This window comes from Chaetodon auriga, chromosome 6 (assembly GCF_051107435.1).
Source record: "Chaetodon auriga isolate fChaAug3 chromosome 6, fChaAug3.hap1, whole genome shotgun sequence".
Classification (NCBI taxonomy): domain Eukaryota; kingdom Metazoa; phylum Chordata; class Actinopteri; order Chaetodontiformes; family Chaetodontidae; genus Chaetodon; species Chaetodon auriga.
In genome coordinates, this window is record NC_135079.1 from 23,317,465 (window position 1) to 23,333,900 (window position 16,436).

General features: G+C 44.6%; 1 protein-coding gene across 2 annotated transcripts; it reads right to left on the bottom strand.

The window, feature by feature from the left end:
• Positions 1-1,062: 1,062 nt before the first annotated feature.
• Positions 1,063-16,363, bottom strand: ca5a (carbonic anhydrase Va). 2 transcript variants are annotated; one of them, XM_076732006.1, is made up of 7 exons: positions 15,882-16,363; positions 10,566-10,763; positions 9,443-9,561; positions 7,592-7,687; positions 7,358-7,420; positions 6,191-6,349; positions 1,063-5,112 (listed from the first exon to the last, which is right to left on the bottom strand). In XM_076732006.1, the coding sequence occupies exons 1-7, from the start codon at positions 16,021-16,023 to the stop codon at positions 4,951-4,953; spliced, it is 939 nt and encodes a 312-aa protein (XP_076588121.1). In that variant the 5' UTR covers positions 16,024-16,363; the 3' UTR covers positions 1,063-4,950. The 2 variants fall into 2 exon arrangements, with proteins under 2 accessions (XP_076588121.1, XP_076588122.1); XM_076732007.1 differs by lacking the exon at positions 15,882-16,363 and adding an exon at positions 10,947-11,085.
• Positions 16,364-16,436: the final 73 nt, after the last annotated feature.

The window sequence follows — 16,436 nt, forward strand, 5'->3', positions numbered from 1 at the left end:
GAAGCGGGCAAACACTTTTTCATACCACTGTATATACACAGGCTGATCAGCCTCAGCTTTCTGATACTGCCGGTTCAGCGACACTTTCAGTTCACATACAAAACATACCGTATGTGTTTGCAAAGTCCCATTGCTGGTCTCATTTCATTCAGCGGATATAAAATGTTTTCTCATTTACTGACTACAAAGACACGTGCATGCTGAGAATCACATAAACTGTACGGTTCAAAGCTTCGGGGTCTCCAGTCAGTCTGTCCATTCATACAATCAGGGGAAGCCCAGCAGAGGCTGACTGGTGCGTCCCTGTGGACTCAGGCCCCTCTCCCCTGCTGCCAAGCACAATAAACACCCGCAAAGGTCGGCTTCAATCGCCACTTCTTTGGTTTGAATCAGGTGGAGACCCAAACTCACACCCGGCCGTGGTAGCAGTGTATAAAAGAGTGTAAACAACCCACCCTCAGGACCCCAGGCGTCTGGGTGGGGGCCACCAAACATCCCCTCGCTGTGTCAGGGGGCTTCAAAGGTATCGGTGAGGGTAGGGTGGGGGTTGAGACCGAGAGGCAGTGTCCAACAGTTTTTATTTTCAAACATGTAGCTGCCCTGGTTCATGCTTAGAGAGGACCTGAGTCAGGTGGGTCTGAGGAGGAACAATGGAGATGTGTGAACTTCTTGGAAAGACAGTTAATGAGCAACGGTACGTTCACCAATACTCGCCCTAGCTTAAGACAGGAAGGATCATTTTTCTTACCATGTATACTGTTGTTATGCTGGTACATGAGTGACAACACTATGATGGGTGATGCTAATGCTTATCCTCTGTATATTTGTATTCCTAGTTTTCTTGTTTTCTTCTTCTTCTCTTTTCTGTTCATGATGACTTTGTTCTGAGTCACTTCTTTTGAAAAGCAGTGAAAAGTGAATTACAAAGAGACAGTTTAATTAGCAGCTCCTCACTTTGGTGTTTTCTATCAATTCAGGTTTGCTTAAAAGTTCACACAGATATTTATGAAATGCACCACTTCATCTCTACACAACAATACAAAAAAATGCAAAGAGACAGGCTTCCTTTCTACATCACAAGTTTATTGTTATACATTATTTATTAATATGTCAGTTTCTTTAAGATTATCTTTACATCTGAATCATGTGACATCATTGGGGGGTTTCAACATTCCTGCCGCCTCTGCTTGGAGCAGTGGTCCCTGGGAGCAAAATGCTTCCTGGTTGCACAGCTGGGCAGGGGCCTATAAAGAGCCATCCAGGTGGAGCAAAGCATACTGGGAGGGGAGAGGGGCCTAGTGAAGTCCCACAGGGCAGGAATGCTGGCTGCCCACTGAACAAATAAACAGCTAGAATATGCACTGCATACAGTGTATAGCATACATAACATACACCTGCTAAAACATTAAACACACTGAGCAACAGGAGGCAAGGAAACCATAGTGTCAAACATCATGAAGAAAATACAGCATGGTGGCAGTGCTCTGTAATACTTTAGGTTCAGAAAAGCAGAGTGATACAAGCTGTGAGAAGATGAAAAAAAAAAAAGATCTATGCAACTGTGATGTAGAACAAAATCACCTTAAATTGATTTCTGATGCCTCATCACTGACTCCAGCTTTCATAGAAAAGGCCATTTGGACAAGCATTTCCCCAAGATTGGATATTTGTACTGGAATATATTGATATTCATTGCATTCAAAGTTTAAAAAAAAGGCATAAAAAAGTAACTTGACATGAGTAAAATGCCATGAAACATGAAGGCAGACAATGGTGTACAATTCAAATACATCAATAAAGCACAGATGTATGATATGAAGGCAGTACTCGGTCCCTTGTCTCCATGTTAGTATAACACACTGAGCACACATTCTGTATTGCATCAGATGTAAAGAAAGGAAAAGCGACCACACAGCATTCCTCAAAGTGTGAGTGATGGACATCATCAAAATTTCACACCTAGCAGTTTAAATCTTCTCAAACCTGTCATCCACCCCCTGCAGCCTCTTCAGCATTTATCTCGCAAATCAGCAGCCTTCATGCCAAATTAACATCACATGGCTTCAAACATTTTCAATACGCATCCGCTCACTCTGTTCAGAGCATGGCCTCACGCTAGGCCTCAACTGGGGAGCCAATGGAGGAGCGACTGGGGTGATGGGACAGGGTGTGTGTGCCTGATGCAAGCCTGGGAGGGCGGGAGCGGCTATTTCAGAACAGATCAGGGCCAGTTTGGGGCTGTGGCATTGTTACTCAGGGATTATATTGACAACCGTAACCTCTCACCACTGCAGCAACTCAACTGTATATCAATGGGAGAGACCTTCACATGGGTATGGAAGAAGTGGTCAAATACGCTTCCTTTAATGTGGTTTTCTGGGTTGCGGTGTAACTGCAGTTTCCTGTCCTGAAGTAAAAGAAGTGAAATCAGACAAATCTGAGAAACTCAACAGATCATTTCATGTTGTGTGTCGGAAACAAAACCTTCATCTCCCGTCTGGCTTTCTGTCTCCCCTCCTCTCTCTCCTCCCATCTTTTCCTCAGATCTCTCTCTCTAATCGTGCTGCATAGTAAGATTCAACCAGTGCATCACAACTGTTGGACATGAGCCAAAGCAGGCAGAATGCCAGACTCCTTAAGATGATGCAAGGTTGCATAAGCTCACTTTTAGTTACAAAACACTGTGTCTGCTTTTTGGATTTGAAAAACACACAGAGGAGCGCTCGATGTTCCTTAGTGTAAAGCTTTTAACGCTCTGGATAAAGTACATCGAGCGTGCCTTACGTAGCTCAAGTACAGAGACGCCTTCTGTCCCGGAAGTAAGAAAACCTCATTCAGAATTTGACATTAGTAACAATGGCAGTAAATAAAAATCCAGCCGTGGAACAGAGCCTTTCTCAGCAGTATGGATTTAATACCTCTGGTTCGGACTGGCCCTTAATGAACACCATTCCTCATAAGATCTAAACTGCATGGCTCAAAAGACGCGAGTCCATGAGCGAGTGGAGGTGTCACGGCTCGCTCAGACACGTCTGTAATAACACTGCAGAGACTGTAATTCTTTCTGTGGTCACAGACTAGGGTTTCATTTCGTACAGTGACCGGTGCAGTGGATGCTGATTTGTCTTGATAAGAAAACCTCAGGAACAGGCTTCATTTTTTCAGCAAGGTCAATGAAAGAAATGCCAAATGAGAGACTGAACTGAGTTACAGAAGAGAGTGGAACAGAGCCTAGATAGGAAGTGACGTCATGACTCTGTCGTGAAGGCCAGTATACACATACTGTATCTGTCAGACAGTGGTGGACAGGCGAGGTGATACGAAAGGCTGCTGTGGTCAGTTGGTCCCACTGTGTCTCCCCTACAATGCTATGTGCTTCTACCACAGCTGCTCATGGTACTACCCTCAGTGTGACTTATTAATACATTGAAGACAATAAGGTTCAGACATCACACTACAACAGTATGTGTAACTCCTCAGGCCCTTTCCTAACCCAAAACAGTACAACGTGATTAGTCCAATCATGTTTGATGAATCTTGGTCATCAGCCACAAAAATGAACAGATACTGAGAGACCACAGAAACGTAACTGAACCAGACAGACTAAAGAAGACAGCAGTCTCCTCAAGATAAAGACTTGATTCAATCGGTCCACCTGAGAGTCTTTTCCAGGTTTACACACCTCCTGTTCTATGCCCCTCACCGGCTGAAGCACAGCGGTATGTTGTGGAAGTTCTGCTCATTCCATTTCACTTCCCACATCATTCCCAAACAATAAATGAGGTGAGGATCGTAGTAAATGTCACCTGAGCCTTGACTGTTACTGCGAGCAATCACTAAGCACTGGAGTCGATCCATAGCTTAGTGGAACAAGTGTAAGAGGGAGACACCTCTTGCTCAAAGACGTGATGCCAATAGTAGTGATTCACACTGAGAATATTTAAGGCACTGCGGTTATGGTACTTGGAAGTAAAAAAACAAAAAAAGTAATGGAAGAGAACTGCTTATTTCAATCTGAACACACTTAAAAAGCATGTATGTGCTACACTAACCTGTATAGTTTGTGCGTATTAGTAACATAATTCATAGTTCTGCATGGAAGAACCAAGGCTCAGCAGAGTTCCTTCAGAACCCGACTGTGTGTGTCAGATGTTTGTATGTAACATACTGTTAAAAACAAAGCTTTCTGAATGTCAGATGTACTGTATACAGTATAATCTCTTTGTAACAGATAAGGAACATTTACATCTCACTAATGCATAAATGATAAAATCAATCAAGCCCAACATCCCATCACACTGGATTTAAAAAACTGACGCTGTGGTAGTGGATATGATAACAGACACACTGTGGTATGTGTTCTACTCAAGAGACACACTCCCGAGGTGATAACTCCAGTCTGGTCAGATCTCCTGGGCTTTCTGCTCCTTATATGGAGAAAAGTCAGAGCAGACTCTGGTGTAGTACCGACTGTGGCCAGTGCTGCTGAGTCTTTACCTGCAACTCATGTACAGTAACTGGATGAACGGTAAACAAGTAATAAATACGATTCATGTCAGTAAAATCAATAAAATGACATTTTCCCCACTGCAATCATCCCTTCTTCGTTGGTAATCAAACCAAAATCTGAAAAAATCTAAAGAAAATGAAATCCTCAACTATCCAGAAACAGAAGCATCCCTACATCCTCCAAGTAAAATGGTTAACAGCTTGTAGAATTAGAGGAAAAAAAAAGCAATAAGCAGCAAAAAGTAGAACCGATGTTGCTCTGAGGAAACTTTGTCATACTTAAAAATCTGTTTTCTGCTTCAAAGACACATTTTGTTGCGGCAGAGCGAAAAGAAAGGAGAGCCTGGACAGCTGATGGCAGAGTAAAGGTAGCTTTGGTACGGTCACTGTGTGAATCGGTGGTCATGACGTGTGTTACTGTGTGCGCTGGGTCCAGCAGCGTCAGTGGGGGCGCTTGTCGCCCTCCGCCTCCTGGAGGAAGGGAGTGAAGGAAGAGCGGACGGTGCGACCGCAGAGAGGCTGCTGCACACGGAAGTTGTTCACCATGCTCTTCTGTACTTCCTCCTCGGCTGAGGTGAAAAGGAGGCTCCGGAAGACCGCCAGCTGGAGGGGGCAAAAGAAACGTGAGGATGAGTCTCTGACAGGCTGATATGCAGACTGCTGCATCCAGTGTGTGAGAAAGAACGCTACCGCAGGTCCTTCATCCCAACAGCTGTCAGACTGTTTGACTCCAGCATCATGTAATGTAGCTCTGATGCTGTCTTTCCTAATTCTACATCATAAACCCACTTTTGTAAGTTGGATATTTCTCTCAACTGTGCAATAACACTGTTTATTATCCATATTGGCAACAGTATTTATTTAAACTGTATATATTGTGCATATACATAGTTGTTTTTCTACTCTGTATCCTGCACACTTTTTTATGTTGACCCTTCTCTGCCACTGTTTTTGCTTTTTGTAATACTTGCTGCCTGTAACGACTTCATTTCCCTGGAGTGGGATCAATGAATTCTTATCTTCACTTCATTCTTTGGGTAATACAAGTAGATTGCAAAACTTGAGGCAAAAAAATGCTGTTGTGCAAGTTCCACCTTGCTCCTGGAACCAGTTTCTTATGTCACTTTGACAGCATAGCTGCTACTGAAAGCAACAGTGAGGGGAGGGCAGAGGTTTACTCTACAGGCCAACAGGAGCCCTCTGGTGGTCGGTCCAGACTTCAGCTCAGCTTAAAGCTGCATTAGCTGATTGGTTGGAAGCAGCGGAACAACATCTGACATAACCCTCAAAATGTGCTGTGCTGAGTGTGTATTAACACACCCAGCAGAAAGAAACAAGAGCATGCATTTAGCGTCATTGTTTCTGGCCACCTGATGAAGGTCAATCCAACATTCACTCTCCTTTTAGCTCTATACGTGTCTCTGAATGCTGTTCACCGGCTTGTCGCTACCCTTGCTCGTCTCCTCGTTTGGTGCTGGGCAGGCAGCGCACAGCTCCTTCATGAATATAAGGCTAAAGAGAGAGGAGCTGCAGCTCCAACGCTGACAGAAAAAATTTAATCACTGCAGCTTAAGTTGAACTAAACCGATAAAATGTATTCGGATAAAATGAAGGCTGTAGCTCAGTATTAAAATACAAATAATAAACTTGTGTGATGAAATATTTCCCCACATAAACACACCTGGTCATGGCTGACTTCTATGTGCTGCTTCATCACGATCCAGGTGACAGACTCTGTCAGAGGGGGGGTTGTCAGAGAGCCGTGGTACGTCCAGTAGTCATCAGTGTTGGTGGGTAACAGACAGGCGGGGTCGAACCTGGTGAACTCCACCACGCTGCCCTACACGGCCGGAGACAGACACATGGAAAAAAACAAAGACATGGTCAGTTCAGATGTATGTTGAATCGTTTTGAATGTTCCAAGCAAGAGACAAGCAAGACGACAGCTGAGCTTTGCTGCCCTGTTCACACACTGAAAATATCATCTAAATACTACAATCATGATCTAATCACTATCCAACATGTGTCAACTATGATTTACACAATGAGTGTTTACAACTGTGGCATTTGGTCTTACTAGACAAACAGCAACTTTATCAGACATTAGTGATAAGCAGTGAAGCAGTGGGGATGTGAAAGAAGGGCAAACTATGACCTCCAACCAGACACCTTGGAAATGTACTCTGTGCTCTTACCAACTATCAGTATGTAAGAATATATAAACATTTTCATACCAGAAAAACTTTCAGGACTACATATATATTATAGCTAATAGGTTGTGCACTGATTTACCATTAAGATGTGTAAATTGTAATGTAGAAAATTCTTCAGCAATAAATAAAAAACAATATTGTGTGTAATACATCTTTAGCACTTTACTTCCCAGAACTTCGAGGGCTGACTGAGTGGTTGTCTCAAACAGTTTTTTTTTTTAATCTGTGGTCTGTTGTCTTATCATGGAAAGGCAGATAGGAATTCATCAAAAGGGCTTTTAGTTACAGATTTGGTTCCTGAATTTAGTTCCTGGAGCTAAATATTCTGATTGTCTGACCGGTCCTGTAGTGTCTGTATTGAACCACTAGAGGGCAGCAATATCCACCTTCTAATGAAGTGATGCTACCATTGCTAGAGACTTCAGACCAAAGACCAGTTAACTGAGCATGACTTGTCCAATTGGGGACAGAAGCAAGGTCCTCAAATGGGAAAAATGTGATTTTTAGGTCAGTGGTTATGGTTAGGGTAAGTCTCCAGGAAATGAATGCCAATCTATGTAATGCTCCCAAAAGTGACCTATGTCAGTGTGTGTGTGTGTGTGTGTGTGTGTGTGTGTGTGTGTGTGTGGACAAACCTTGTGTCTGATAGCAGGCAGTGCATCTACCAGTTTCTGCAGCCCCTCGTGTCTCTTTCCCACCTACACAAGGTGACATTAGACATTCACCTGGATTGTACTCACAGTACAAAGCTGCATATCCAACACATACCACATCATGCATACAGCACAACCTGCACATGTACAATGTCACTGTGCAACAAGGTCACCTGAAAAATGTCATGACTGAACGTGCATGTGTGTGTAATGTACCTTAAGAAAGACCCCGATAACAGCCAGTCCGTTGTCCTCACACACCGCCTCCTCGAACAAACTGTACTTGTCAGAGTTCCAGTGCACCAGGTGGAGCTGAGGGCACACACAACATACACATCATGAGTCTGTGTGAGTGTGTGTGTGCATACATGTGTGTGTGTGTGTGTGTGTGTGTGTGTGTGTGTGTGTGTGTGTGTGTGTGTGTGCATAAGCTTGGTTATTTTAGCCCCTCTCCCCTGATCCCCAGACCACTCATCATGTCCTCCAAACGACCCACTAATTCCTTCTTGCCTTCACGTGTCTTTTCAAAATAACAGTTTATGACTGTATTGTATTGTGAATTTTGAAGTCACTGTGATGTTTTGTCTTTTATTTGTGAGATAAAATGTATTGTAAACCAGCAGAGAAAAAGACATGGAGAACAGATACAGAGGCAATCGCAGTGTCAGTTGTAGAGTTTTTTCAGCCATTTACATGCAAACATGGAACAAAGTTGTTCGTCAGGACTGTAACTCGATCCTCTGCACACATACATACAAAGACTGCTGAGTGATGAGAACAAAGACATGGGTACATTCCCTACAGCACCAACAAGGGCTTGACACACACAGTCAGTGGGACCTGTTGTTACATAAGTGTGCTGAAGGTAATGGAACAACATGAAAACAGATGTGGTCAAACGTGAGGCTGCAGAGCTGTGTCCGTTTCAAACGCCACCCACTGACAGAGAAATACATGCAGAGTGTGTGAATTTGGCTTTACTGATATGGAGAGAAATGGAGAAGCCCAGGTGCATCAAAGGATCTGGCAGCATGCCTGATACCAGCTATACAACCAGGAGGGGAGGGAAAGGTTCTCATATAGATGTAGCATGATGATGCCTGCTCTGCGCCAGGCTGGCTGTCATTGATACAATACTCTCAGTAATTTTCCAGGCATGTCAAGAGAGACCCGTGAGAATGGAAAAGAAATGGCTCTGCAAAGTGAGTCAACATTTACACTGTTTAATCTGTGCAGATTTGTTTCCTTCCATTTCTCCTTCTTCTTTTAACCCTCAAGAGACCGTCTGCTCACGTGGAAAGTAACTGCAGAGGACTCTCTATTCCCTGCTGTCTGACTTTTTCCATTCAACGGGCCGGTCATGTGACAGCACACACACACACCTGCCACACATGTGACTGCAGCGCGTCTGTACTTAACATATTCCATTACTCCAGCAGCGGGCATGTCAGGGTTTTTTAAAGCAACAACAGAGGGTATGCACAGCACAGCTAAAGATGCCAAGATCCTGCTGGTACGGTGCCCTTTACCTACAGCTGCTTCCACAATGAACAAAGTTTGAGTCAGCACATGGTGTTCCTCTGTAACACAGAGCGTGACACTGCTGGGCGTATGTGTCAGCAACCTGCAGGAATCAATTTCAAAGCCTAATGTGACTTTTGGCTCGCTGCATTTGCTGCGTTGACAGTTATCATCATCACCTCAGACAGTGATGCCACTAAACAGTATAGCGGAAAAGCAAAGTTTAGAAGGCTTTGAACTGTATCAGAGTGGCTACAGCTGTATGTTTGGTGATGTTCTACAGGACCTGTTATTGTATATACCTCCTGTGCATGCTCGTAATATTGTGAGACACATGAAAGCATTGCCCAAAGGGTACATGATAGTACAATATAATAAAGAGAAGGAGGGATCTTTCTTCCTCTCCGTGTTTTTAATCAACTGCTTTTAAGGCAAATTTCCTTTTGTTTTTTTTAACCTCACTTAGGTTCTTGATAATATTACAGAAAATTGCAGTATCCTGCTGTTCCTGCAGGGATATTTTCAATTTCACGTTCTGTCTGTTACCTCTGCGGGGAACAGCCTCCTGTCCAGCGTGTGCTCCGACCCCCAGGCGTTGCTCTCACCCCAGTGGAAGTGGAACTGGCACAGCCTGAACTGGTCTTGCACGGGGCCCCCTTTCAGCGCTGCACCAGAAAGCAAAAGGACACATGTATCAGTGCAGCACACTCTGACATTTTGCTCGTCCTGAAGAGGAGCCAGATCCTATCTCTAACCGGCTTCCTCTTGCAAAAGAAGGAAATGATCCCACGCACGATGTCTGCTGAGGAACAGGTTGTTCAGGCAGTCACACTGACCTGGAAACATCCAGGAAATATTACAGTGAGAGACAACAATCACCTATATAACAATGACCTTTTATCACACCTGTAAAGGGTAACTGATAAGGAGGAAATACGGCTGCATGTCAAAATCATCCATTTCAAGCCTGAATCTGGGTTACAGTACCTTCAGTCATGCACAGACCATTGTTTCTCTGTTTACTTTACTGGCAATAAAGTACTGTTAGAAACCTGTTTTTGTTCTCTCAGCACCAGACTAAGCTCATAATACACAGACGGCTGGCATGTGACTATAAAGTGGTTTATTTTGCAGCTTTACAGCATTTGCAATTTTACCAAAATAAGGTTTATTTGATGGTTTGGAAAGTTACACTGTGTTTTGGTGAAGCCTAGCAATTATACCAAAATGACCAATGCTTTTAAGTCAGCCTATACAGCCGTTGTTGAGGTCAGGACAGACATGCAAGTCACATGACAGTCACCAGATCCACGTGACACTCACGGTGTTTATCAGCGGTTTTAAGTGTAGCATCGATTACCAGCTTTTCCTACAGACAGTGGGCTCTTTAAGGAGGGTGAAGACGGAGATAATCCTCTTGTGTAGATCAAAACATGCATTCCCCTTCCTGAGTTTCCCTTTAAATCCATTCAGATTTAAAGGGAAACGACTGACTTGCTCTCCGTCTCGTACTTAATAAAGAGGAACAACTAATAAAGAGGAACTAAATGAACCAAATGATTATTTACCTTCTAGATTTCAATTAATAGATAGAGTGGATTTAAATGTGTCTTTAGAAAGATAGTATATATTATAGCAATAGCCACAGAAGACAGGAAAGTCTACTCACTGGACTTGTCTGTAGTGTCATCATACTCGACCAGAAAGGAGTAACCGTTGTTCCAGATCTGTTGGCAGGTCTGAGGGTCGTAATTGGTGACCAGGGGCTTCAGCTCCGAGTCAAAGACGCTCTTTCGCACAACGATGTCAATGGGAGACTGACGATCACCTCCTGGTACCGCGAGAGGTCCCTGCCACATGGGATGCACTGGAGGAGAGGAGAGAGGAAAAGGAGAAGAAGAAGGAGGAGGAGGAGGAGGAGGAGAGGAGGGAAATCAAAGTGGAAAAAAGTTAGAGCAATTCAAACTTAAAATAACAAACTAAAATAACAGACAGAATTTAGTGTCTGCTGCCAATGAAAATAAAAAAAAAAGAGAAATTGCTGAAATACTTTTCATGTTATACTCTGCTGCCTCCCGCATTTTCAGACAGTCCATTTTGAAAGCAAAAAAATCAAAAGGTGTCTCATAAAAAAATCATTCAGTGTCAGTGGTAGACAGGCGCACACACACAAAACGCTCCTTCCTCCCTGAGCCGTTTGAAGGAACTGAATGAAAAAGAGCCAGTGAGCACCAGCACTTCCTCCAAGTCCTCTTACTTTTTTTCTCAAAAGGAAATTACAAAATAAGAGAGAAGTGGGCTGGCTGTACAGAAAGTGACACGCGGAATGTCCTGGCACGCCCCCAGCTCCCCTCCACAGCAGGGGAATCAGACCAGGACCTCTGGCCGGTCAAACCGCCAGCTCGGCCAACGTCTGTCAACGGACCTGACTTCTAATTACCCCAAACTCCACTCATTTTCCATACTTCCCTCCTCCTTATTTTCCTTTACCCTTGACATCCACCCAAAAAAAATGTCACATCCGTCCAATCTTGCATTTCTAAAGTCTAAAAGAGCTCAGTTTAAAGGAGTGTTTCCCTCCCTCTCCAGACCAAGATCAGCAGAAAAAAAAGCAGTCAGTCAAGTGCGGCTGTCAAAGGGCACAGAAGGAGCGCGCTCTAATGTTTTCCTCTCCGTTCATCCAGCACAGGGCTTAAGGTTTCCACTGAGTGCTGAGCTGAACAGGTCTGACTGGGAGATGACCTTCATCTTCATCGGATTTCAGCGGCTCCTCCTGGGGGAGTTGGCTGCCTGACTCTGTTATTGCACAGACACACAATAACTGCTTGCACAGCCATTCATGGTCACTCATTGGGTAATTGCAAGCTCTGAGGTTCTGATTCATGGCGTGTCAGTGCCACTGTGTCACTCCGCAGTGCCCCTGAAGTGTCACATGACCATGACCGGCCAGATGTCTTGATCAGAAAATGAAGTGTGCGTGTGTGTGTGTGTGTGTGTGTTAATAGTCCAGCTGAGTCTCCAGCCACAAGCAGTGGACATGAGCAGATATTAGTAAATGGCCGAGTGTGGAAACAGTGACGTCCTCAAACTTAACACAGATTTAAGTCCTTGTCTGTCAACCAGCATCCAGCATTTCTTCACCAGTTGAAAGGACCAGTCAGTGCTTTTCACATTCACTGTGGAGGACTGTAAGTGCCAAAATCAAAGATAAATAAATGACTCAATAAATTAATACAACATTAAGTAGGCATCAAATCAGTAAATGTGACATAAAATGATGTTTCCAATGACGGGACTGTGAGTTAAAATGTGTCATGGGTTCAACTGTTTGCCTTTTGGTTGATTGACATCAGAGCACATAGATCGACGATCCATGCTTTGCTCCCAGTGGCCCACTCACTAAGAAGAAATTAGCTTGTTATTCTCAGCAGTACGCTCCATTCTTTCCAAACTACTCTGCACTCACGTGGGTCCAACGAAACTACAGCAGCTCAGAAAAACAGGCGTCTGGCACTCAGTGAGTCTACTGTTTATCAGACCTCAAATGAGGCAAGAATTCAATTGGAAAACTGATTTAAAAAATGCAAATAGGGAAGAAAAAAACCTAAATAAATACACATATTTAAAAACAAATAACTGAATAAATAAAATGAAACACTTCATGGGAAAGTAAATAAACAGAGGCAGTAATACAAAGGTATACAAACAAAGAAGCACATTAAAACAAAAACATCTATTTATGTCATTAACATTATTTTTGGTACATTTATTGAAATGTGAATTTATTTATTGAGCCATTTATGTGGATTTTTGATTTTGGTAGTTTCGGCTGGAGCTGACTGAAGCCTGATTGCTGAAAACCTAGTGATTAACTGTCACTCAGAGCAGCCATGCCCTTAATTATGCATAACTTTAAGCTTTAATATAATTTAAATGAGTGAGTTCCAGAAAAGTTCACCCTCAGTTGTCATGAATGGAGCAATTAGCTATAGAAACTAAAGGTGTTTTTTGTACCAGGCTGCAAACATGTCTGTTTCTGCTGTAAAGGTGGGCATTTTAGCATGAGGGTCCATGGAGACTGATTCGGTTTGGGAGCCTGCCTCAAGTGGCAATGTGAGGAACTGCAGTTTTTGGCACTTGGTGCTTGCAGTGGTTGCTGCTTGGATAGGCTTTGTAGCAAATCAGGGCTGGATTCTGGCGTGAGATGGTTTACCAACCAGCAAAGGAGCTTGGAGGTTATTAGTGAATTATTTGCGGTAAATAATACATTAATATACCCAAAGTCAGGAGTGACCTGAAAGGATGACTCAACTTCTTCTCTCTGATTTTCACTGGAGCTGATACCTACTGAAGATATATACCCTATTATAACTGTTGACAGAGATGCTTGCAGGATATGCAGAGAAAGTGTGGATATCTCAAAACCCTGAGAGATAAGACCAAAACTATGTGCTTGACAGATAACACAGGAAGCAGGAGGAAAACTATGTCTTTGTGTCGTCTATGTTAAGGAGCCTTGAATGGGTAGGTCCAGTTTATGGCTGCTTGGATTATATTTTTGTAGGTTGGGTCATCATGTCCCTCGGTCATGATAACACTGGCCCTACCAAAGCGATTGCTGGGATCTGGAAACATCCACGTCACTTCAATAAAGTGCAGCGGGGCAAGAAACACAAGCAGTCACCACAGAGAAACAGTTTGGCAAGATGCTGTAAAGCAGTTATCTGTAGGGAAAACCCAAAGTGAGCACACCTGAAACGTTGGTCATAATGCTTCACTGCTCAGGTAAAGTGTGTGTGTTAAGCGTGTCTGTGTATGTGTACAACTACGGTAAGCAGAGTAGGTCAAAGTTGAACCAGGAAGTCATTCTATAAACTATGATGGATGTTCAGTTTGGATAATAATTATTATTGCCAGTTTATCTTTCTCTGTCATATCAAGCTTGACTAACCATGCAGGCGTGTTTTCGATGTGAACGGTCATGTGACTGCTTGCCTTTCATTCCCTAACTGAAACACACATGCACCCTGTTCAGCTTGACATGAGCCACTGAAATGATGAACTTTTTAACTTTCTGAGTGCAGATACAGCCGTTCAGGACCATTAGCGCCCCCCATCCACAGTCTGGATCAGAGCCTCTTTGATCTGGACTTACAGGAAGAAACCTTTCCATCACTGCTGAGTCAGTCACCTAAGAAAAGCCTGTGTGCCGGAAAGTATGTTGTGTTCCTACGACAACTGGCAATGGTGAGCAGTGGTACGCGTCTCAGCAGCGGCATAACTACACTTTTTACCCATCAGTCCCAGCAGGACGCCGGCGTCCCACCCACTGTTTAAATGAGGCGTGCACATGAACCAACTGGTTTAACTTGCTGCATACTAAATGGCTGTGTACGCTGGTTTTCATGCACGCCCTGGATGAGAGCGTGGATGGCGAGAGCGTGTGGACCGTCCTGCAAACTCTTGTCTGGTTCTGTCAGGTGGCAACAAAACATACCGAATCTCACCAAATGTTTCAAAATAACGTTTCCACTCAGGTTCTGTGCCATGTCTGTGAAGCAGTCTATCAAAAGCACAGCTAATCATCCACTGATGGCTTCATCATGCATGTGAATGTTTAACATGAGAAAGGCCAAAAATCGATCCCAGAGGACAAACCAGCAGCTGAAACACTTTTTCTGGCGTCCGCCTCAGTAATCTTTTAGCTGATCTTAGATATTAGGGTTAAGGTTTGGGGCTCAGATCTTAGTTCTGCCAAATCCAGTAAAGGACTTCTGATTTGTCTGAAGTTGTGCCTGAAAGGCTCAATTCAGGGAACTGAGCTCTTTATCTTTCTACCCCTGGCGTGTTGAAACGATGGCAGCATGCCACTCTCCTTCAGGGAGGCACAGACCGCATCACGACCCTGTGAGTCACAGGGGTTTGTTTTTTACCTGATGAGTCTGAAAAGCAGAAAAAAATAGCATGAGGACAGATCACAGGGCAGCTGATGCAAAGAAAACAAATTTCCGGCAGGCCACTTCAAAGCCAAACCAAACGTCTGGACAGACAGTGGCCAGTGCAACAAGCTTGTTAAAGTTAAATATGAACCCTGTTAATTATCATGGCTGAGCTATAAAACTCCACTGCACTGTTTTCCACTTCCAAATCTTTTTGCATGTTCACTCGGTCTCTGGCCTGAGATGGTGAACGAGACAAGGCTTATGTTATTGGGTGTGGTGAAGGAGTCGTTGGGACTTGTCAGACGAGCTTGGGTGTCCCGGTGCTCTGTGGGTATGACAGAACTAAAGGAAATGACTTAAACAACCACACACCTCACCTCAAATGCTTTTCTACTAGCATGCAGCCTGTTTAGCACGCCCGCAGGTGAATCTTTCAGCTGCAGTGGTAAAAGAAGTTTAACATTTTAAGCAACGTCTATCACATGATCCTCCTCGGTCCTATAGACAAAGACATGTGGACGACAAACATCAATAAGGATACACCTAGTGGAGATGTGACGGCACAAAATAATACAGCTGCGTGGTATAATTCTCAGGTAGCAAATACAGAGTCTGCACTTCCTGTGTGCACTTGAAAGCAACATCCCTGACAATGCACATATGCAGGCTCCTATGTAGGTCAAAGGGCTTCAAATGGCCCCTACATGGGTCAGTGATCAGGGATGTCAATACTCGTTTGGAAACCCTGGAGCCTGAGGCCGGTTCAAACACAGCTGAGTCAACAGAGCGCAGTCTGACCCACATCCAGCCATGAGGGAAGTCCAGGCCGAGCTTTGCAGCGCCCCCCTGCACGTTTTCAGATGACAACAAAAGTGACCATTAACTGATGCTGTGTGACCCACAATGACAGGCCTTGGGAGGCAAAGAGAGGCCCCGAGCCAAACCACCGCCATGCGCGGTGAGTGTGTGTCTGAGTGTGTGAGTGAGTGAGTGTGTGTGTAAATGAGTGGCCGTGTGGACGCACGCTGTCCGTTGGTACTCACTCTGCGACAGCACGTATTTGCTGGAGCACGCCGTCAGGTTGCATCTCCGCACAGGCGTTATCCGCTGGGTCCGGAGCTGCCTGCCGAGCTGTCGGCGGAGCTGGGAAGCCAGGGGTCTGACTACGGTTGATAAAGTCACCATATTGATCACACTGGCGTGACGAGCTTCACAATGAGCGGGAACACGGAGCCTCGGTCGCCTTTCTCCTCCTCTGTCGCGCTGTTTTCTGTGAGGCGAAGTCGTCTGAAGTGTACAGAAGTTGTCGGCGGGTCGACGCAGTGTGTTCGGGTAAAGCTGCCGTGTGGAGCTGCTCCTCCGGCTCTGCTCTCGGGCTTCTGTGTTTCCTAGAGGCGGGGGAGGGGCACACGTTTACCCTGAAGCTACAGCGACGACACAGGCCGCTGACACACCGCGTCCCCGTCGTCCGGACCTGCGCTCGATACTCACCAACAGCCGCTGTTTGGAGACTGTTTGTCGGCTGGACTGGAGGAGGAGGGGGGCTACGCGCTGACCAATCAGCGGCCTCCACAGAGGGGCGTTAGCGATGATGATGA